Source organism: Leopardus geoffroyi, chromosome A2, assembly GCF_018350155.1.
Source record: "Leopardus geoffroyi isolate Oge1 chromosome A2, O.geoffroyi_Oge1_pat1.0, whole genome shotgun sequence".
NCBI classification, from domain to species: Eukaryota; Metazoa; Chordata; class Mammalia; order Carnivora; family Felidae; genus Leopardus; species Leopardus geoffroyi.
The window spans coordinates 131,451,603-131,470,814 of NC_059331.1; the positions used below are offsets into that span (position 1 = coordinate 131,451,603).

The window sequence follows — 19,212 nt, forward strand, 5'->3', positions numbered from 1 at the left end:
AGTATATAGGGTAGAAGAGTATTCTCTCCATCCAACCAAAGAAATAAAACATTATAAATTTCCTTGAATCTTTATATGTATCTCCTCATTAGTATCTCCCCATTTTTTTAATTTTGTATTCGTAATTCTTTTGCTTTACAGTATAAGTTTTCACATATTTAGTAAATATATTGTCAAATTGTATGTTATTCAGCTTTATATCAGACATAACATACTATATCCATTCTTTTACCTTTTAGTATTTATTCACATTTATATATAACAACACTCCACTTTTCCTAAGGTCATATTCTGGTGGCCATGGGTATCTAGAGCTTAGCTTGTTAAAGTAAGGAAGAAATTCTCTGGGTCACTAAAATGGCTTTCAAAAATCTATCTACTTTTCTTTCTAGAACAGGGCCCAATATTTTTCTCTCACAACCTAGGTTTTTTTGGTTTTTGGGTTTTGTTTTCAAATAAAATCTCAGCCCACAATATTTGAAGCAATAACATTAAGAAAAATGTATTAATTGACACAGATCTGTTATTAAAAGTTCTGAATTCAAATTCTGGTACCAGCACTCCACTACAACAAGTCTTTTCACTCATATTAAATGATCCTTCATTTATAGAATAATAATAGATGTATTTTCTAGCAAGATTAGCATAATGAATATCCCTAGTTAGTTTATTTATCCCATAAACTATAGTTATTTCTGTGACACAAGAAATGGTTAAAAGGGTGTTTAGTAGTGATGACACAAGAATTCAAAATTTGAACTGATTTCAGTCATTTGAGAGTTTTCATGTGCAAGGAAGATTAGACATAACCTGTGTGACTCCAAGAAATAGAACTCTAACTGTACTGCTAGGGAGAAGTTACAGGCCATATGAACTGTCAGATGTAGGATGAGGAAGATATTTTATTAGCAATCTGTTCATTTTCAGTAGAAAATGAATGACAACAGAGAGGGCAAGTAACTTGACCAAGTCCCATAGTTAAATATGTACTGGAAGTAGGAATTAACCCTTGCAAATCTACGCATGGGCTAATTTGTTGTACTCAATGGAGGCAGCCAATGCTAGTTATCAATCAGCATAATTATTTGAAGAACATGCCTGTGTTTTCATTTTTGGAAGAGATCATTTGATTAGAAAACACAAATAATTTTTGGATCTTAGCTATCTTTGTCACGGTTTGAACTGCATAGCCAAGTTGGCTAACTTAGCCAACTACAAAATAAACCACGCATGCATCCCACAAAGTCAAAGGAATAAAGTGAGAGGGTTCCAACAAGGATGTCATATCCCAGTTGAAGATTCTTTGTGACCTAAAATGAATAATCATAAGACTTAATAATAAAGGGCTATTGCAGCAACTATCCAAGAGACTTCTGTAATCTGTCAATGTTTGTGCATTTCTTTTAGCTTGCAGTGCTTATACTGTGAGAAGACCTTCAGGGACAAAAATACGCTTAAAGATCATATGAGGAAAAAACAGCATCGGAGGATCAATCCTAAGAACAGAGAATATGACCGATTTTATGTCATCAATTATTTGGTAAGCCTTTCTCTTCATAATTTAAAATTTGCATTTCCACGAACAAATATCTTTCCAAGGGCTGTCTAATATTTAAACAAGCAATTAGTAGAAAGGTCAAAATGCAATCAAGGGACACTTTCAAGCAGTGATTAGCTTTAAAAGGGTTAGTTTATAAATCGCAACTTGATTTGGTTTGTCTTTGATTTGCCAGAATTTTACACAGTAAAAATGTCATGCCTGTAGGATTCATAGTGATCTTGAACAAAAAAAGTAATAATAGATATAAGGTACTTGGATATCCACGTATTCTCTCCCATTTGTGATATTATCTATTACCTTGAGTCCAGAGACTATATTCTCTACAAAAAACATCTCTTGACAGCTGGATGTGCTAGGTGTGCTATGCTAGATAACCCTTTAAAAAAAAACAATCTTTTACTCTTTCCTCTTTCCCCTTTAAAAAAATCTTCCCTTCCTCATAAAGAAAAAAAAGTATCATCCTCCTTGGCCAGCATATCTTTGATGGAAATTTTAGAGAAACCAAATCATTTCACTAGGCAAGAGGACTTTTATTTGTTTGGCTAATAGAACGTAATAATGGAGTTATCATGTCGAGGATTTTAAATATATTAAAAGCTTTCCTTCTTTAGAAACCTCAAAACCACTTGCTGACCTTTTCGGTTAAGAGAACATATTCAGCTGGTGCAGCACGCGTCACGGGTGGGGGGGGGGGGGTATTTGGAAATGTGCGAGGGGATTCTGAATGACACAGTGACTGGGAGTGCTAGCGCCCTGCCCTAGTCTGCTGAATTTGGGGGGGGGGGGGGGGGGCGCTGTACATTACAAAGGAGAGGATCCACTCGTTTAAAGAAAGGAGTTAAGGAACTCTCTGCTGGAATTAGAAGAAAGCTAGAGAGTTCTCTTTCCGACATGTTTCTTAGGCAAATGGAAATTATTTTTTTCCTTGCAATAGGAAATTAGAATCAAACTCAGTAGCCACAGAAGGCATAACTGATTATAATCAACCATTTTATCTGTTGGGCAGAAACAAGCATATCCTGAAATATGGTGGAACTCTCTGCTGGAGGGTGGAATTTTTGTCTGTTCTAACTAAACCTTATAGTGTTAAAGTAAAATTCCCCTTGAGAAGCAAGTTTGACATGTGTTTGAAGATTGACTCCGAGAGGTTGCCATGATCTGCTACAAATGTTTTACAACTAGCTAAAGGCAAAGGCACCCTCTGAGTCCTTCAATCTTCTCTAGAAACCAGTCCTTCATTCCTAGAACAAACGCTGCTTCAGGGCCAGCCCAGTCCAATGGGGAGTAGACCTCAGTGTTAGCCCTAAGAAATACCACCTACTGCAGAAAGCTGTGGAAGCAATTTAACAGTACTTCCTTCCGGGGATCTTTTAAAATGATATTCAAGACCTTGGGACTAGCGGAACATTATATAGCTGGAGGTATTTACCTTTTAGAGGAGACTTCAAAAGGACTGCTCACTCAAATTCTGCTGGCACTTTTAGAAAAGTATGATACTTTATTCTCTGGGCATCAAGTAGTGTGTCTGTCAAAACTGAAATTATCTACAAGGACCAGCTGTCTCTAGATGAGCATGCTAGATTTTACTGCCCACTGACTGCCCAGATGTCATGTGGCATGAATCATAGCCTAAGAGAAGTGTTTCAAGAGAATATAAAGACTTTAATAATATATAAAATGAAAATTAAATCACTTTAGAAAAATAGTGATAAATAGCAGTAATTTTTTTCTTTTAACTAGCAACATTTGAGTACTTGATATGTGCCAGGCACCATCTTGGGTATTTATATTGAGCCATTTACTCTTAAGCATATCCCTATGTCACAGGTTTTATCTTTATCACCATTTTATAGATTAGGAGATTAGGCACAGGTCTTTTTCCAAGGTCACATAGTTAGAACAGAATACTTAACCTCTCTGTATATCCATTTTGTAATCTTTCCTCAATGTTTACAATTGAAATAATACTAGTACCTACCTCTTACTTTGTTGGTTGAGTTTTTGGTCAAGTAATGGTGATGAACTCATAATGATCACTTTCTTGCCTGTTCTCTTTTGTACCAAACTAGAAAGTGATTCAAGGTCAAAGAAAAGCTGACTTCAACAGGCTCCTCAAGGGCTCTGACCCACAACCTTAGGCTTCTTAGCCCTGTATGCTTTCCCACTGAGGTAAATAGCCCACAATAATAAGAATGATTTAAAAAAATAAAACCTAGGGGCGCCTGGTGGCTCAGTCTGAAGCCTCTGACTTGGGTTCAGGTCATGATCTCATGGTTTGTGAGTTCAAGCCCTCTGCTGACAGCTCAGAGCCTGGAGCCTGCTTCAGTTTCTATGTCTCCCTTTCTCTCTGCCCCTGCCCTGCTTGCTCTCTGTCTCTCTCAAAAATAAACATACATTAAAAAAAATTTTTTTAAACAAAACCTAAAATATGTTATGATTAGCTGTAGCATTTTGGAATGATGTAAACTTAACTCAGAAAAGGATTGAAGAAGGGGCGCCTGGGTGGCTCAGTAGGTTAAGCATCCGACTTCAGCTCAGGCCATGATCTCACCATTTGTGAGTTCAAGCCCCGCATCAGGCTGTGTACTGACAGCTCAGAGCCTGGAGCCTGCTTCGGATTCTGTGTCTTCCTCTCTCTCTGCCCCTCCCACACTCACACTCGGTCTCTCTCTCAAAAAAGCAAATAAATAATTTTTTAAAAATTAAAAAAAAAAAAATGACTGAAGAAGCTAATAAAGTCTCTAAAGATGTAGAAGTGTCCTAACATAGAGAAGTGCTTACCAGAAGTATCAACCTTAATAATATCCTGAGTATTGTAGTAAATAAAAGGCATCATAACAAATAGAACGAGTATATAAACAACTGTTCCCAATATTAATAATGTGTAGTTAGAGAAAAATGAGGCCCAGAGATTTCTCAGCATCCTTTTAGTTTTCTTTTAGACCCCATTACTGAAAATATTTAATATTTCATAAAAATATTTAATATGAAGAATGAATTCTTCTAAGAGTTTAAACAATGAATAATGACGTTGTTTTATTTTCAAAGATGGGAAAAACAATACTGAGAGACACTCACTGTGTATTCCTCTGAGGGAAAAGGCTTACATGACTGAGGAAAGTGGGCCAAAAAGAGAACTGGGGCGCCTGGGTGGCGCAGTCGGTTAAGCGTCCGACTTCAGCCAGGTCACGATCTCGCACTCCGTGAGTTCGAGCCCCGCGTCAGGCTCTGGGCTGATGGCTCAGAGCCTGGAGCCTGTTTCCGATTCTGTGTCTCCCTCTCTCTCTGCCCCTCCCCTGTTCATGCTCTGTCTCTCTCTGTCCCAAAAATAAATAAACGTTGAAAAAAAAAAAAAAAAAACAAAAAAAGAACTATTGTTATTAGTTGTCAGGGTCTGCATACCCATTTCTCACATCCTCTTCCCTGTAAGAGTCGCTTTAACTGGCTTTATACATTCTACAAACATTTGAGTGCCTTCCAGGTACCAGACACTGGTGGAAGAGGAAGAAAAATATTACGGACAAGGTGGTTAATTTAAGCCCCTACTCCCAGAGAGTTTAAAAGTTGGTATGAGAGACAGGCGTGTAAGCACGTAATTTCAGCACCTCGGAATGGGGTGTATGAAGTTAATGCTTGGACCTCTCCTGTAGCACATGAATGCAGTAATTGAGTCATGGGCCCACAGAGTTGCTCACCTCCGCTCCAAACATAATCTCCAGGCCAGCAGTGCTGGCAGCATCCAGGATATTCCTGGCAAGATGCCCTCTGATAGTCATCAAAGGTGAGAGAGCTAAGGACAGAGGCTGGTTTTGGCTCTCCTCTGAGCTCAGCGAATTGACAGATACATTTTTCTTCCTTAGGTGAGATGATTTCCATGTTTAATAATTCATATCAGTTTTTGAATAATAACAGACTTGCAAATACATAAAAAGTCCCTATGCATATTCTGGATTACCTACTTACGGGTTCTTTCTTTGTTTTCTCACAAACAAAAGGGCTCAATGGCTAGGGGGATGGCCAAGGGGACAATTTCACAGGCAGTTTCACATTCAGATTCCCCTGCCTCAGAGGGAAATGAACTGTGTACATCATCATTGAGCCTTCAGCTGCCTATTCCTAAGGTACTCCTGTTTCAAGCCCTGAATTTTCCTAAAGGAAACTGTTTTTGCTGTGGCTTTATCGTTTTTTGATTTCTATTTTTTTATTCTTAAAATATACAGAGCCATTTGTAACAGAATTGTGCTCTTAACCTGTTTTCATAGTTTTGGTATAGTTCTCTCTACTGAAATCATTAACATTTAAGACACTTCTTTCTCTGTTTATGCTGGGTTTTTTGTGTAAGTACATAGAAGTTTGTGTGTGGAGCGGTGGGGATGCTGGGTGAAGAGGATTTTTTTTTGTTTTTCTTGTCCACCCTCTCATTGATCATAAACCATCTGATGCAGGAGGTTGAGGGGGTGTTCTGAACATCTTTACTGACATGCCTTCCAAACTTTGTTTTTTTTTTGAATTCTTTGCTTTCCTAACATGATTCATTAGCAGGCACAGAATCTTAATTAGGGAGTTCTGTGCTCTGTTTTGTTTTGTTTTTTTTTTTCTTCTTTTTGGGTCTTATTCCTATAATAAACTATATATATTCGACTGTACACGGCAGAGCATTCTAGGAAAGTCTGGGCCAATGTCACCTGCAAATCACTTGTTACCTACTACACTAATGATCACGGAGTTCCATTTTCCTCTCAAATGGTAAACAGTTAGTGCTGTATTGCCTAGAAAAATTCCTACGCGTTCTACCAAATACTGAGAAAATTGCACAATAATGCTTTGAGTTTGGAAGTTTGATACTGAAAGATATTTTATGTCTCTTTGGCCAAAACATTTATTGATCAACAACATTTGCCCATATCACTGAAAATGGTAATAGATGGCCCTTCCTTGAATTAATATCTTGCAGCAATGACCTTAAAGTACAAGTCCGGAGAGACCAAGTAATCCATGAAAGATTTAATTCATCACCAAAAATTCCAACTAACAAAGATCCTATTGGCAGTTTTGAGGCCATTCTTGGTGTCCATAATGAGGTTCAGACATTTCGTGACAACTCTGGGAAATACATTATAGACTCCAAATTAAATATCTCTAATGACATTATGGTAAATCTCTGCGTGTCTGAGTTTATGCATCATTTAGCTGATAGATAATGACAGCTTCAAAACCTCTCATTAAGTTGATGAATGATAGATTTTCTTTTTTCCTAAATCATAATGGACCTTATAGTTCTTTGTTTTTGGATAAATGAATACCTTTTTAGAGGAAAAAATATTCATAACTGAGAGTAAATTTTGGTTATTTTTTTCCAAAGGAGGAATATCTATCAAGGATGTCTGTATTTGTGGCAGGTCAGGTCAATCTTGACTGTAACCATAGTTTAGCTGCTTGAAAAGGTGTCCATTATTGTTCCTACATCCCTCTTTAATGTACTCTCTGCTTTTGCATGGCATAGTGGGAAAATTGGATGGAGAGAGAAGAAAAGACAAGAGAATGACTCAAGAATAGAAAAGAGAAATGGTGGGGCCAAAAGAAATGATTTCTACTCAACGCTCCATAAAGTTTTGCTGAAACTATGACTCAATTTGCCAGACACAGCCCTAAATGGGTAGAGCTTCTCCATGAACTGTGAGAAATAAAAGAGATTTGAGTAGATACTTGAGTACTTACTGTTGCCTGGTATCATGTATTTATATCCAGGCGTTCTTTGTTGTATTGCACTTTGCAGACAGGCATTTTTTACAGATTGAAGATTTGTGGCCACTTTGTTTTGAGCAAGTCTATCAGCACCATTTTTTCAACAGCATTTGCTCACTTCATGTCTTGGGGTCACATTTTGGTAATTCTCAGAGTACTTAAGTAAGGTATGTACATTATTTTTTTAGATAAAATGCTTGTACACATAAAATACTACAGTATAATATAAACATAACTTTTATATGCACTAGGAAACCAAATGTTCATTTGACTTGCCTTATATTGATAGTCTGGGACCAAACCTACAATATTTCTGAGGTATACTCATACGTTAGCTAATTTATTTAATCACCTTACAAAAACCTTTTGAGATAGAATCTAAATTGGCATTGAATTGTTAGATTTTTCAGTTATAATTTAATTTTAAAAATACTTTCTAGTACTTACTGTATGCCTGGGTCTGGAAACGTAACCGTGAACAAAGTCCATGTCCTCATGGGCATTCTGGTGGAAAAAACGAATAGCGAATAAGAAAACAAATAGATAACACAAACTTGATTTCAGGTAGTGATCAATGCTTTAACGAAAATAAAAAACATAATAGGGGAATAAAAAGTAACTTGGAGAAGGGGTGTAGTTTTAACAGAGTAGTCAGAAAAAGAGATGGTAACATTTAAGCAGATGCCAGAATGACTGAACCCTGCAGTTATGTGAGAGAGCAGTGTTCAGACAGAGAATACAACAAGTACAGGAGCTGGGTAGAGGTGAGCCTGCTGTGTTCAAGCAAAAAGACTGATGTGTCTGGAGCAAACTGAGCCAGAGAAAAAGTGGTGGGCCCTAAGGGATGGAGAAGGAGCCAGGGCAGAACGTGGAGATCTTACAAGCCATGGTAAGGCCTCTGAATTTTGTCCTCCATGTGGTTAAGAAGCCATGGGAGGGTTTATACAAACAGGGAAGTGTCCTTTAGAAAGATCACTGTGCTGCTGTTTGAAAAATAGACTGTGGGGGACCTCAAGGAGAAACAGTCCAGCTAGGACAGTGTTTCAGGGTCCCCATCCAGAGATATTTTTGGATTTCCAAAAAGATCCCCAAGAGATTCTAATGTGCATCCAGGGTTAAGAAATGCTGGTTTACATTTAAGAGAAAGGAATTTGATTGAAAAAATACTGCTGCTTCTCCAAAAAGAAAAACATTAAAAATGTTTTAGGATACATCCTTCCTTGTCACCGAAATAACTGTTTTAATAAATCTTACGTGTATTGATTTAAGACCACCGAGTATGAGTTTCTGTGGGGGTTTTTTATGGTTGTTTTTTTTTTTAAGTTCTGTGTCTATTTTCTCTCTCCTTTCTCCTCTTCACCCTGCTTCTTCCAGCTCTCTAATCCTTCTGTTCTTCCCACAAAGGAACTTGGAAAATCGTGGGAGGAAGTTCAGTTGGAAGATGATCGGGAGTTGCTAGACCATCAGGAAGAGTAAGACTTGTTACTGCTGCTAATTAATTTTGGTTGTTTTAAGAGTAGGAAAACATTTCTTCAGTTGGTTTAAAATGATCATTCTGAAGAGAGAATAGAAATAAAAAAGACTTTCTTTTTAAGCCATCCATCCTTCCATATATTAGTGCAAAAACTTGAATTCAAAGTAACTTCGGCATAAAAATCATTAAAGCAACTGTTACTCTAACTAAATAGTGTTTTGCCTTTAAAACTGTTAATTGGACACACAGGTAAAATATAGTGCAGAGAAAAATACCTTCTATTGGTGTTTTGCTCACTTGGTTGGTGCCCAGACCTTGAAGTGATATGATTAGAGAATATAATGGAAGTGAAGTTAACCTTGTTCCATGTTCATCCCATTGAGTCACTGAAAACTCGAGTCACTGGAAACTCACAGCTCCTTTCCTTGGAGTTACAGCCTTGAGACATGTGTTTTTCAACCTAAAAGGATTCCGTTACTCATCCGCTTTTCCTTCAAAGCCGTTTGGCCTTTTTTTTCTCTCCTGGAATTTCAGTTTTCCTGGAATGAGAAGAAGTTGGCAGTATCTCCAAAAATAAATGCAGGGGGTGGTGGGTCGGCAGGAATGGTAGGTAATATGGGTCCTGTATGATTTTTAACTTCTCTGTCTACCACCAGATTTAACACTTGTCCCATTTGAATGATCAGCATTTCTCACATGAAGGATGTACAATTTGCTTTTTAAAACACACCGTTTGTCATGCAGAGACATACTCCCAGCCTTACACTTCACAGCATGTGTACTTAGTGGTTGTGGCTAATGAGAGAGAGCCTCGCATCTCTGATAGGCCTCCTTTGCAAATTAAACCTGGCTGTGTCAGAAAGACATTATCCTGATTCTGCAATGAAATAGCTGCTCAGAAGAGAAGCAGATAGAAGAAAATGGAGCAGCACCTGTTCGCTATTTATATTAATTTCATGGTGCTGCTCTGAATTTCAAAAGCTGTATCAAAAAGTCATAATATGATGTGACAATCTTTACAGCGATGTCAGAGTTGAAAGAGATTGGCAGGGTTTCCTGGGGAGGAGAAAGTAATACCAAGTGACTGTGTGAGGGGAATCTCCGTATTTACTATTTTCTTTTTTAACACAGCGACTGGTCTGATTGGGAAGAGCGCCCTGACTCTGCTGTCTGCCTATTTTGTGAAAAGCAAGCAGAAACAATTGAGAAATTATGTGTCCACATGGAGGTAAGATGCTTGTATTCGTCTGAATTTTGTTTTCTTCTGGCAGGGTGGCTGATAGCAGTAGCAGTCTTATCAGCTTCTATGTTTAATTTCTGTCATCCTGTTCCTAAAAATGCGATAAGCAAAACGAGAGACCGCCAGATCCATCAAGGAGAACCAGAACTCAGGACAGCTGAGTACAGGGCACTGGACCTATGTGAAAGGTCAGCATAGGAGTTCGCAGACCATTCGTGCTGTCCTTCCTCTCAGATCTTCGTAGATAATTCTCATTTAGAATGCGGGACCTGTATCCATGATTAACAGCGCTCAAGATATAGACAGGTTCTAAGTCTTTTTCCACTGCTTCCTGTGCTGGTAAGGAGAGCAGAAGGGAGAAAGTTGCCCTTCACAAAGCCCTTGATGAAATGGGGGACACCGGCAGAGAGGGTGCATGGTGTGGCTGTGCAGCTCCTTCAGTTACAAGGATTTGGAGGGAAGAAATGTGAGGGCGTTTCCAGCCTGTGTGTTCTTTTCTGGATGCCATTTTTATGTTACAACTAAGCTTGAAGGTAATAATTCTAAACCTTTTTTTTCATGCCAGTGTATCTGAGAGACGACACACTCCCAACACCTCTGATCCTAAGCTGCACGGTGGGGGTGGGAAGGGGGACATCTAATGATTCAGGACGGTAGCGCAGCTTGGGGGGAGAGGGGTGATTATAATAGAAAAATATTGCCGGATGATTCTCATATGCTCTCCCTACCCTCCCCTGGCCGTCTCTGCCAACCGTGATGCAGAGCATCCTGTTTCACCCACCTTCTCCCCACTCTCATTCAGACGCACTGTTCTCAGTTCCGTAAAGTAAGAACTTAGAAGGTATTCAAAAGGCCACGAGCGTTTACCTTATGAAAGCAGAGAGTAATTTTCTCTGAAACAGGTTGCTGATAGTATTGTGTGTATAGTTTCTAGCATTTAAAATTAATTCATAATATCCTAAAATCTTTGAACTGAAGGAAGTCTCAGCCCCCCACCCTGTGTAGGAATCCCCTTTGCAACACCCTTGACCCGTGTCCACGGCCTCTGCTCAGTCACTTTCGGAGATAAAGAGTCAATGGCGTTCCTAATCATCCTGCCTCTGATGTGACACTAAATGCCTTCACAGGGAGTTAGATGGTCTTTATTCTCTGTAAGCTTTTAAGTTCAAACATTTACCCAGATGGACGATTGCAGGAGTGGAACAGAATAAAATAAGTCTGCATTGTAAAAATCAAAAGAAATGTAATTTGTGGGAAGATGTGAGTGAAGAGAAATTTGCATTAAGCAGTGTACTTGACAGCATAAAATGAAAAGCAGATTTGCAAAATCACCTATCTGCTTGTGTAGCAAAGGACCTATATCCATAATTCGAGTCCAGGCGCACAGTATGGTAAGTAGGGCCACGTCTTACTAGAGACTGGGGACACTTTTGTCAGACTGCAGAATGCATACATAGTAAATTGTGAAAACTGTAGATACAAACTGTGAATAATTAAAATGTTTTAGCTGATTGGCATGACTTGTTTGGACTGTGCTTTAAAAAGTAGTTGGATGTGGGGAGGGAAACAGTTACATTTCGACTACTTCAGAAGCAGAAGATGATGAACTGAGACTGAGTTTCAGCAGTGTTCAAACTCCTATGAATAAGCTGTCTGTTTATAACTTCAGCCTGAAAGATTAAATAATTTATATACTCACAGATATTCATTCCTTTTTTTAGGAAGCACACGATTTTGATCTCCTCAAAATAAAGTCAGAACTTGGTAAGTTTGATTCAGAAGTTGTTTTCCATGATGCTGCATTTTTATACACTATTCTGTAAACGATGCCTGCGTTCAGTGGTCGTGATTGGGGAGTGCACAGCCAAAACGTGTCTCTCCACAGATGGTCTCAGCAGGACTGCCTGAAGCAGTGATTCACAACCATTTTGAACTGTAACGTTCAAATATGGTTTTTGGTTTCATATGGTCTTCCTTCTTTCCTACATATATGAATATGCTTCAAATAAAACACAAGTTAATGGTTAGTATCTTTCATAAAGTGGAAGGGGCTAATGGGAAGACCATGGATTTTGAAGTCAGAGTTCAGATTCCAGCCCCAGCCCTTAATGGCTGTGTGACATAAGGCCTCAGGTCAACAGACTGTTAGAGGGAGTGGAGAATGTATACGAAACACCTACTGCACTGTTTGACAGTGTAGCTAGATTATTTACCATAGACAGATGTACCCAATTGCATCATCCTCAGTGTCACTGTGATAGAAAGATTAGGGGCATAAAGATGTAAATTACTGACTTGCTAATGGCTCGAAGATTAGAAAGTTTACCTCCCACACCTCAGCTCACTGACTATTTTCCTAGACTCTGGAAAGTGTCACATTACTTTGCTGTCCTTACAGATATGTATATATGTCAAATCCTACCTCAACCACTTACAAACTGTGTAGCTGTGGACAGTTTCCTAACACATAACGTGGACATGGTAGTACTACCTATGTGGTAGAGTTTTTCAAGAATTAAATGTATTAATTAATTAATACATGGAAAATGATTAGAACAGTGCTTAGCACATAAGCCCTATATAAGTATTGGCTGTTGTTATTTGGTATCTATTATTATGCTTTACAATTGTACTGCCTCTTCAGGTTGGGTAATAAAGGGAAGTGACTCTTTTGCAAAAATGGGTCTGACCAGTTGTCTAGTGATTCTGTAAACTGTCATTTTCAGGATTGAATTTCTATCAGCAAGTAAAATTGGTCAATTTCATTCGAAGGCAAATTCACCAGTGTAGATGTTATAGTTGCCATGTGAAATTCAAGTCCAAAGCAGAGTTAAGGACTCACATGGAAGAGACTAAACATACATCACTGCTTCCTGAAAGAAAGATATGGGATCAACCAGAGTGAGTAATTCTTTGCTCAATATCCTTAATGTCCTATGTTTTCAGTACTTCTTTGCTCCATAGCCCTTATTTGTTCCTTTATTCAGTTCAATAAGAGAGAAATGTATGTTTACTGTAAAAAGTAAAAATTTTCAAAACCCTTATTTTTAAGCGGCGCCTGGGTGGCTCAGTCAGTTAAGAGTCCGACTTCAGCTCAGGTCATGATCTTGTGGTCTGTGAGTTCGAGCCCCGCATCAAGCTCTGTGCTAACAGCTCAGTCTGGAGCCTGTTTCAGATTCTGTGTCTCCCTTTCCCTCTGCCCTTCTCCCACTCGCACTCTGTCTCTCTCTTTCAAAAATAAATAAACATTAAAAAATATATATTTTAAACCTGATTTTTAAAGTAATCCCCCTTTTATAAATGTAACCAACTAGTTCAGATTTTGTGGTATGAAGATAGATAAAGATGTAGATATAGAAGTATCAATTTTTAAAATTATGTTAAGAGAATGTTGTAAGCATTTTTCTATACCAATATACATCTATTGCATCATTTTTTAGGGTTGCCAAATATCCCATTCACTAGATCTACCTAATTTGTTAGATAGTGAGATTACTTCTTGCATTTTGTTCTTATAAATAGTAACACAGTGGCTATCCATACGCCTGCATTTTTGCACACTGATCTAATTTTTCATTTAGATAAGCTCCTAGAAATAACATTACTGTGTCGAAGAACATCCAGCTATTAGGGCTTTGGGTATATACTTTGCATCTCAGTACTTTATAAATGTTAAGCAGTTGGCCCACAGATCTATACCTCTGTAGGTGGTATCAGACTGCCAGGTATCCTTTGCCAGTTCTGCCTTCTGGGCTGGTCCTCATATCAGTCTGGACAACCTCAGCTGAGGGAACCTCTGAGAAGTTATAGGGTTCTAGCTACCTGGAGGTTCCTCTCAGAGAATGTTAAATCTGCACCACCACCCCCTCCCCACTCCACCCCTGCCCCCGAACACTAGCCGAAAAGTGCTAGATTTTCGTCTTTAAAAAATCCTAGATTTGTGAAAGACAAAGTCAGTTCTGGATTGACCTGAGACCCTGTTCCTATAATTCTCGTTAAGTAAGTTGAAATCTTTAGAGATACACCAGAGCTAACTCCTAAATGTGTCCAGAAAAGGAACCAGAATAATAGACTTAAAATTCTGTAGATGTTTGATTTTTGTTCACCTAGAATGAAGGAACCAGTAATGATTAGGTTGGGAAGGACACACAGACACACAGACACACACACACACACACACACACACACACACACACACACTCAAGGGAAATTGTTTTCATCAGATATATGAAGGATTAATGTACGAAAGAGTAGCCATATTTGAATTTTGTTAACCTCTAGGGAGGAACTGGGACTTAGAGTAAAAATGAAAGGATTGCCATTTTTAGCCTTATCTGTGGAGATATCCCTAGCAACTAGAGCTGCTTGGTTCTAGAGTAAGCTGCCTTTTCAGGTAGTGAATTTCTGTGGGAATATGAAGCACAGGCCAAATGGGCAGCTAGCAAGGATACTAGCAAGAATGATGTCATCCAGTAGAGGTCAAAGTAAAAGTAATTCACAAGTTATTTCCCCATACCACTTTTGCAAAATGCTATTGAAACTGTTGACAAAGAAACCTGGCAGAATTATAGTAACGTGTATGTTCATTTGCCTAGAAACTTTTCTGGATTTATTCAACATGTCTTTGGTTGTTTTCAGGTATTATTTTCCAACCTATGAAAACGATATTCTACTATGTACACTGTCTGACAGTGAAAGTGACCTGACAGCTCAGGAACAAAATGGAAATATCACCATCATCAGCGAAGATACATCTAAACTGCATGCTTTGAAACAAACCAGTATTTTGAACCAGTTGCTACTACATGAGGGCTTGAAAAACTAGAAGAAAATGCCACAGAACCAACTTTTCATGTTTTTCGCTTATGAGACAGACTCAGAAAAATTGTTTAAATTTGAATATCAGCAAAGGATTAGAACCTGGTGAAATAACATTTTTCAAAAGTACTTTTTAAAAAATAAAGTGAGGACTTTTTGTATTTTTGGCTATAACGTTTTACTATGTAATCATTATAAATGATCTCATTTCATTAGACTAGGTTATCTATAATAAGGACATGTGGGGTGCCTAGTTGGCTCAGTTGGTGGAGCATGTGACTCTTGATCGCAAGGTCATGAGTTTGAGCCCCATGTTGGATGCAGAGATTACTTTAAAAAAAAATTTTTTTTAATAAGGAAGACATGCAAATCACAAATGAAGTGTTCAAATTATTGATAAAGTTTTTTTTCCTCTATCACCCATTCTCCTGCAGACTGGTAGATGTAAGAAGTTCCAGTAAATTTGTGTTCAAAATTATTTTTTGTCAAGAATAATTTATAAGAAGTACTATCCCTGTTGTATCACACCAGGCACATAATATCCATGTACCAGTTTTAGGGATGTGAGAATTGACAGTCCACTCAGGTGTTGTCAGCCAGTGGATTCTTAGAAAGTTCCCCATCGGTCTTTCATCTAACCAGTTTAGTATTCATTGGTAATTGTTACCTATTATTTTTTGTAATGGCTGAAAAATGATGATTTTTCTAATTCTATCATTTCTTTTACAGTGGGTTCTTTACACAGCATGTGTGGTATGGAGCACTGGAGTTTTAAGTTCTAGTTTTCAATTGTTAGTACCAGTCTGTGTAGACAGTGCCCAAAGACTAATCTTGAAGTAATATAGACTGTCCAGAGTCTCAAGCCTAATCTCCTACCATATGATCCAAAATTGACTGGATTTGTAAGTTATATAGGCTCTGACCATGGCTTTAGATTTCCAAGCCTCCAGCTTTGCAGACACCTGCACAAGGCTTTTATTAAAAATCAAGCAGAGAAATGCAAGCCCTTTATTATAATGGAAAATGCCTAAATAAAAGATACAATTGATCTAAATTGAGTTTATGTTTATTTATTTACTTTGAGAGAAAGAGACTGAGTGAGTGGGTGAGGTGCAGAGAGGAGAAAGAATCCCAAGCAAGCCCCGCACCATCAGTGCAGAGCCCTACACAGGGCTTGAACCCATGAATCATGAGATCATGACCTGAGCCAAAACCAAGAGTCAGACGCTTAATCGACTGAGCAACCCAGACCCCCATGATTTAAATTGTTTTAAAATCAAAGATTAATAAGACAGTTAGTCTGTGCCTAGAACCTTGTGTCTCTAGGAATCAGATTTGTTCAGGAAATCAGAGAATGTCTAGAGTGTTTCTAGAATATGTTTTAATCTTAGAACAAGCGCAATGAAAGAACAAAATTAAGAATAATTTGCGTGTGAAGGAGAAAGCTCTTTTGGAGATAAAGTTGAGATCTTAGAGAACAGATCAGATGGATATATAAGGAAAAATGAAATTGAAGGACAGGTAAAAGGGAAAAGATGATGTACCTAGGTTTAATTCATATAAGAGGTTATTTTTTTAAATGACTAAGATGTTTTGGAGGGGACTTTTTTTTTTAGCTCAGAAATAATAACTTGGTCCCCAAAAAATCAAACAATAGAAGCAAAATCTCGACCAACTGTGCTGACTCTCAGAGGGAGCAAGTTGATAGACCACTATTGGCAAAGTACTCTCTTAGAGCTACACAGAGAAGAGACTCTTTGGCAAGAACCATTGAAAGCTCCTTCTTAAAAACTGAGACACTAAAGCCAAGTGTACCCTGAAAAGTTGGACAGTTCAAAAGGAAAGGATCAGTCAGGTGGAAGTAAACTATTCAAGGGAATACTGAATGGGTTTCCAGATGTCACTAAAATTATAAATAGGGATACCAGTGCTCCCTAGGCCCAGAGGGAACTCACCTGACAAGTTTTGAGAATTAAGACTCTTAAGTGAAGCCAACCAGAAAGAAGAAATGTATCAGAGAGCCAGGCAGAACAGTGATAAATGAATCTGAGCCTGGATTGGCTGTTAGCCTAATGAGAAAATACATGCTGATTATCAAACTCTGAAAGGTGAGAGTGAGGGGCCAAGGTTTTTTTTTAAACAATGGTTGCTTTTGGCAAACCAGAACCTAGTGATTTATCTCACAAAACAGAAGACCCCATTAAACAAAATCTAGAATAGAATGTCAGGTTAAGTGCATGTCCAGGACAGAAAGGAAAGAAAAAAAGAAAGAAAGAAAGAAAGAAAGAAAGAGAAAGAAAGAAAGAAAGAAAGAAAGAAAGAAAGAAAGAAAGAAAGAAAGAAAGAAAAAGAAAGAAAGAAAGAAAAACAAAGAGAAAGAAAAAGAAAAAGAAAAGAAAGAAAAGGAGGCATCAGATTCTACAAATATTAGGCCTATAATAGGGAAGGAGTATTAAGGAAGAAAAGGAATTGACTTAAGAGGTAAGTTATATTGTGGCAAACCCAGCTCTTCCTCCTTGAAAGGTATAGAGGGGAAGTCAAGTGCCAGGACATACCCACTACTGCTGACAAAGGCAGAGGGGAAGGAAATACTCTTGGAGGCCTAGACCAATCAAAAGCAAGGGATGGATGGCTGAGGGCTCTGCAGCGGTATCTGTCTTCACCAGTGCAGTTTTTCTGGTAGTCCAGTTGCCCCCAGTATTCATTCTCCCTTTCTTAAATAATAAGTTTAGTTGGGTGTATGGCTGCCTAGAATGAAGACTACATTTCCTAGCCTCTCTTGCAGCTCAGGAAACTTGTGTGTCTACATTGTGGTAAATGAGATGTAAACAGAAAAGTCAACTGTGACAGCTTCTAATAGTCTGCCTTAAGACGCTAGACATGGCGCCCTCTGCTTTCCTTTCATCCTTTCCTGCTCCTGTTGCCGAAGATGTCTGCATACGGGACAGGCCGGTCAAATCATGCATTTGACACTGTTGAGAGCAGCAGTGTCAAAGGAATCCCTGACTGGAGGCTACACCAGCCCAGGAACACTGACCTAGACATTTATGTGAATGAAATAAATGTCTACCTTCCCATTGTTATTTGGGGGGTTTTGTCATTGACAGCTGAATCTAGAGTGTCAGCTGCAGAAATGTCCATAGCAGCTTTAGTTCAGGAATCTGCTGAGGATATTTTCCAGTTGAAACAAGGGGATGAAGAGGAAACTACCCTTACAGGACAGGCTTTCCAGGCATGTCATTCCACAACAAAGACCCAACAGCAGGAGCCAGTGTGGAAAGCATGTGGTTATTTAAAGCCCACATCTCATGGATCAGGTGGGAGATGTTGGAGACAAAGGGCTCAAAAGGGAAATGAAAAGTTAAAAAGTTCTTAAGGTGCAAGATGGGAAAGAAAGACCTCTCCAGGCAGACCCTCGATAGGGCTTGCCATCGCTGCATATTTCTAAACTTTGCAAGAATGCAAATATCACAGGGAAGAGAAATTCTTTGCCCTCTTAGGGTTCTTCAGCTGGTTCTGCAAACTAATAAGACAGATTCATATGAGGAAAAAATACAAAGTTATTTGATATTAAAGTTTTACACAGTGAGGGGACTCCCTAGAAAGAAAAAAGAAACAAGAAATAGCTAAGCTTGGGTGCTCTTGTACCATTTAAACAAAAGAGAGAAGTGTCAAGACAAATGAAAAAGACTTTGAGCTTCTAGGGGCAGGATATTGCAGCAAGGCAAATATATGGAAATTAATGATAGGTAAGGGGTACTTAGCAAGGTTTGTTTGTGTAGACTCCTTCAAGGTGCCATCTCATCTCTAGTGATAAGGTTGTCATTCCCTTCCTGGTGTGGAAACGAGAATGGTGGGGGGAGGGAAGAGATACCTTCATGAGGGGAATTTACCATCTTGTTTTCAGGTAGACAGGATACCACAGAGAGCTCATCCTATGCCTACTTTTTCTCATTTGCTTTCAGCTCAAAATAATCCTTATGCCAGAGTGGCAAATATTGGGGTGACATATTCTGATCTCTTACGGTCACCTGTGTCAACCTGAGAGAAATAGTAGTCGATTCTTCCCACAGGAATGGTAAAGCATGTTGCCAATGCTAACCTCTTGGGGGAGATTCCTCCCAATTGAGTTTAAATTTACAGATCAAGGACTTCAGCTTCCTGCTGAAGCTGAAATCAAGATCACTATGGAAATTGCAGGGTTCTGTTCTGGGAGCATCATTTTTCGTTGATAATTGAAGATCTTGGTATTGATTTGTTTTCTTTTGCTTAGCTATGTTAGTGTTAAGTATTTTGATTGATACTCTTTAAAAAAGCGAGGCATAGCAGAAACTTGGTGTATCATTTAACTTTTGAGATTCTGAAAAAAGCCAC

General features: G+C 38.5%; 1 protein-coding gene across 3 annotated transcripts in view; it reads left to right on the forward strand.

Moving 5' to 3' along the window:
- The window catches only part of ZNF277 (zinc finger protein 277), a 112,165-nt gene extending 97,198 nt beyond the window's left edge, over positions 1-14,967 (forward strand). For all 3 annotated transcript variants that reach the window (XM_045495358.1, XM_045495359.1, XM_045495360.1), the window contains 6 exons: positions 1,408-1,540; positions 8,711-8,778; positions 9,912-10,008; positions 11,742-11,784; positions 12,747-12,921; positions 14,659-14,967. In XM_045495358.1, coding sequence (XP_045351314.1) covers positions 1,408-1,540; positions 8,711-8,778; positions 9,912-10,008; positions 11,742-11,784; positions 12,747-12,921; positions 14,659-14,845 — 703 coding nt within the window. In that variant the 3' untranslated portion in view covers positions 14,846-14,967. The remainder of the gene's footprint in view (positions 1-1,407; positions 1,541-8,710; positions 8,779-9,911; positions 10,009-11,741; positions 11,785-12,746; positions 12,922-14,658) is intronic.
- Positions 14,968-19,212: the final 4,245 nt, after the last annotated feature.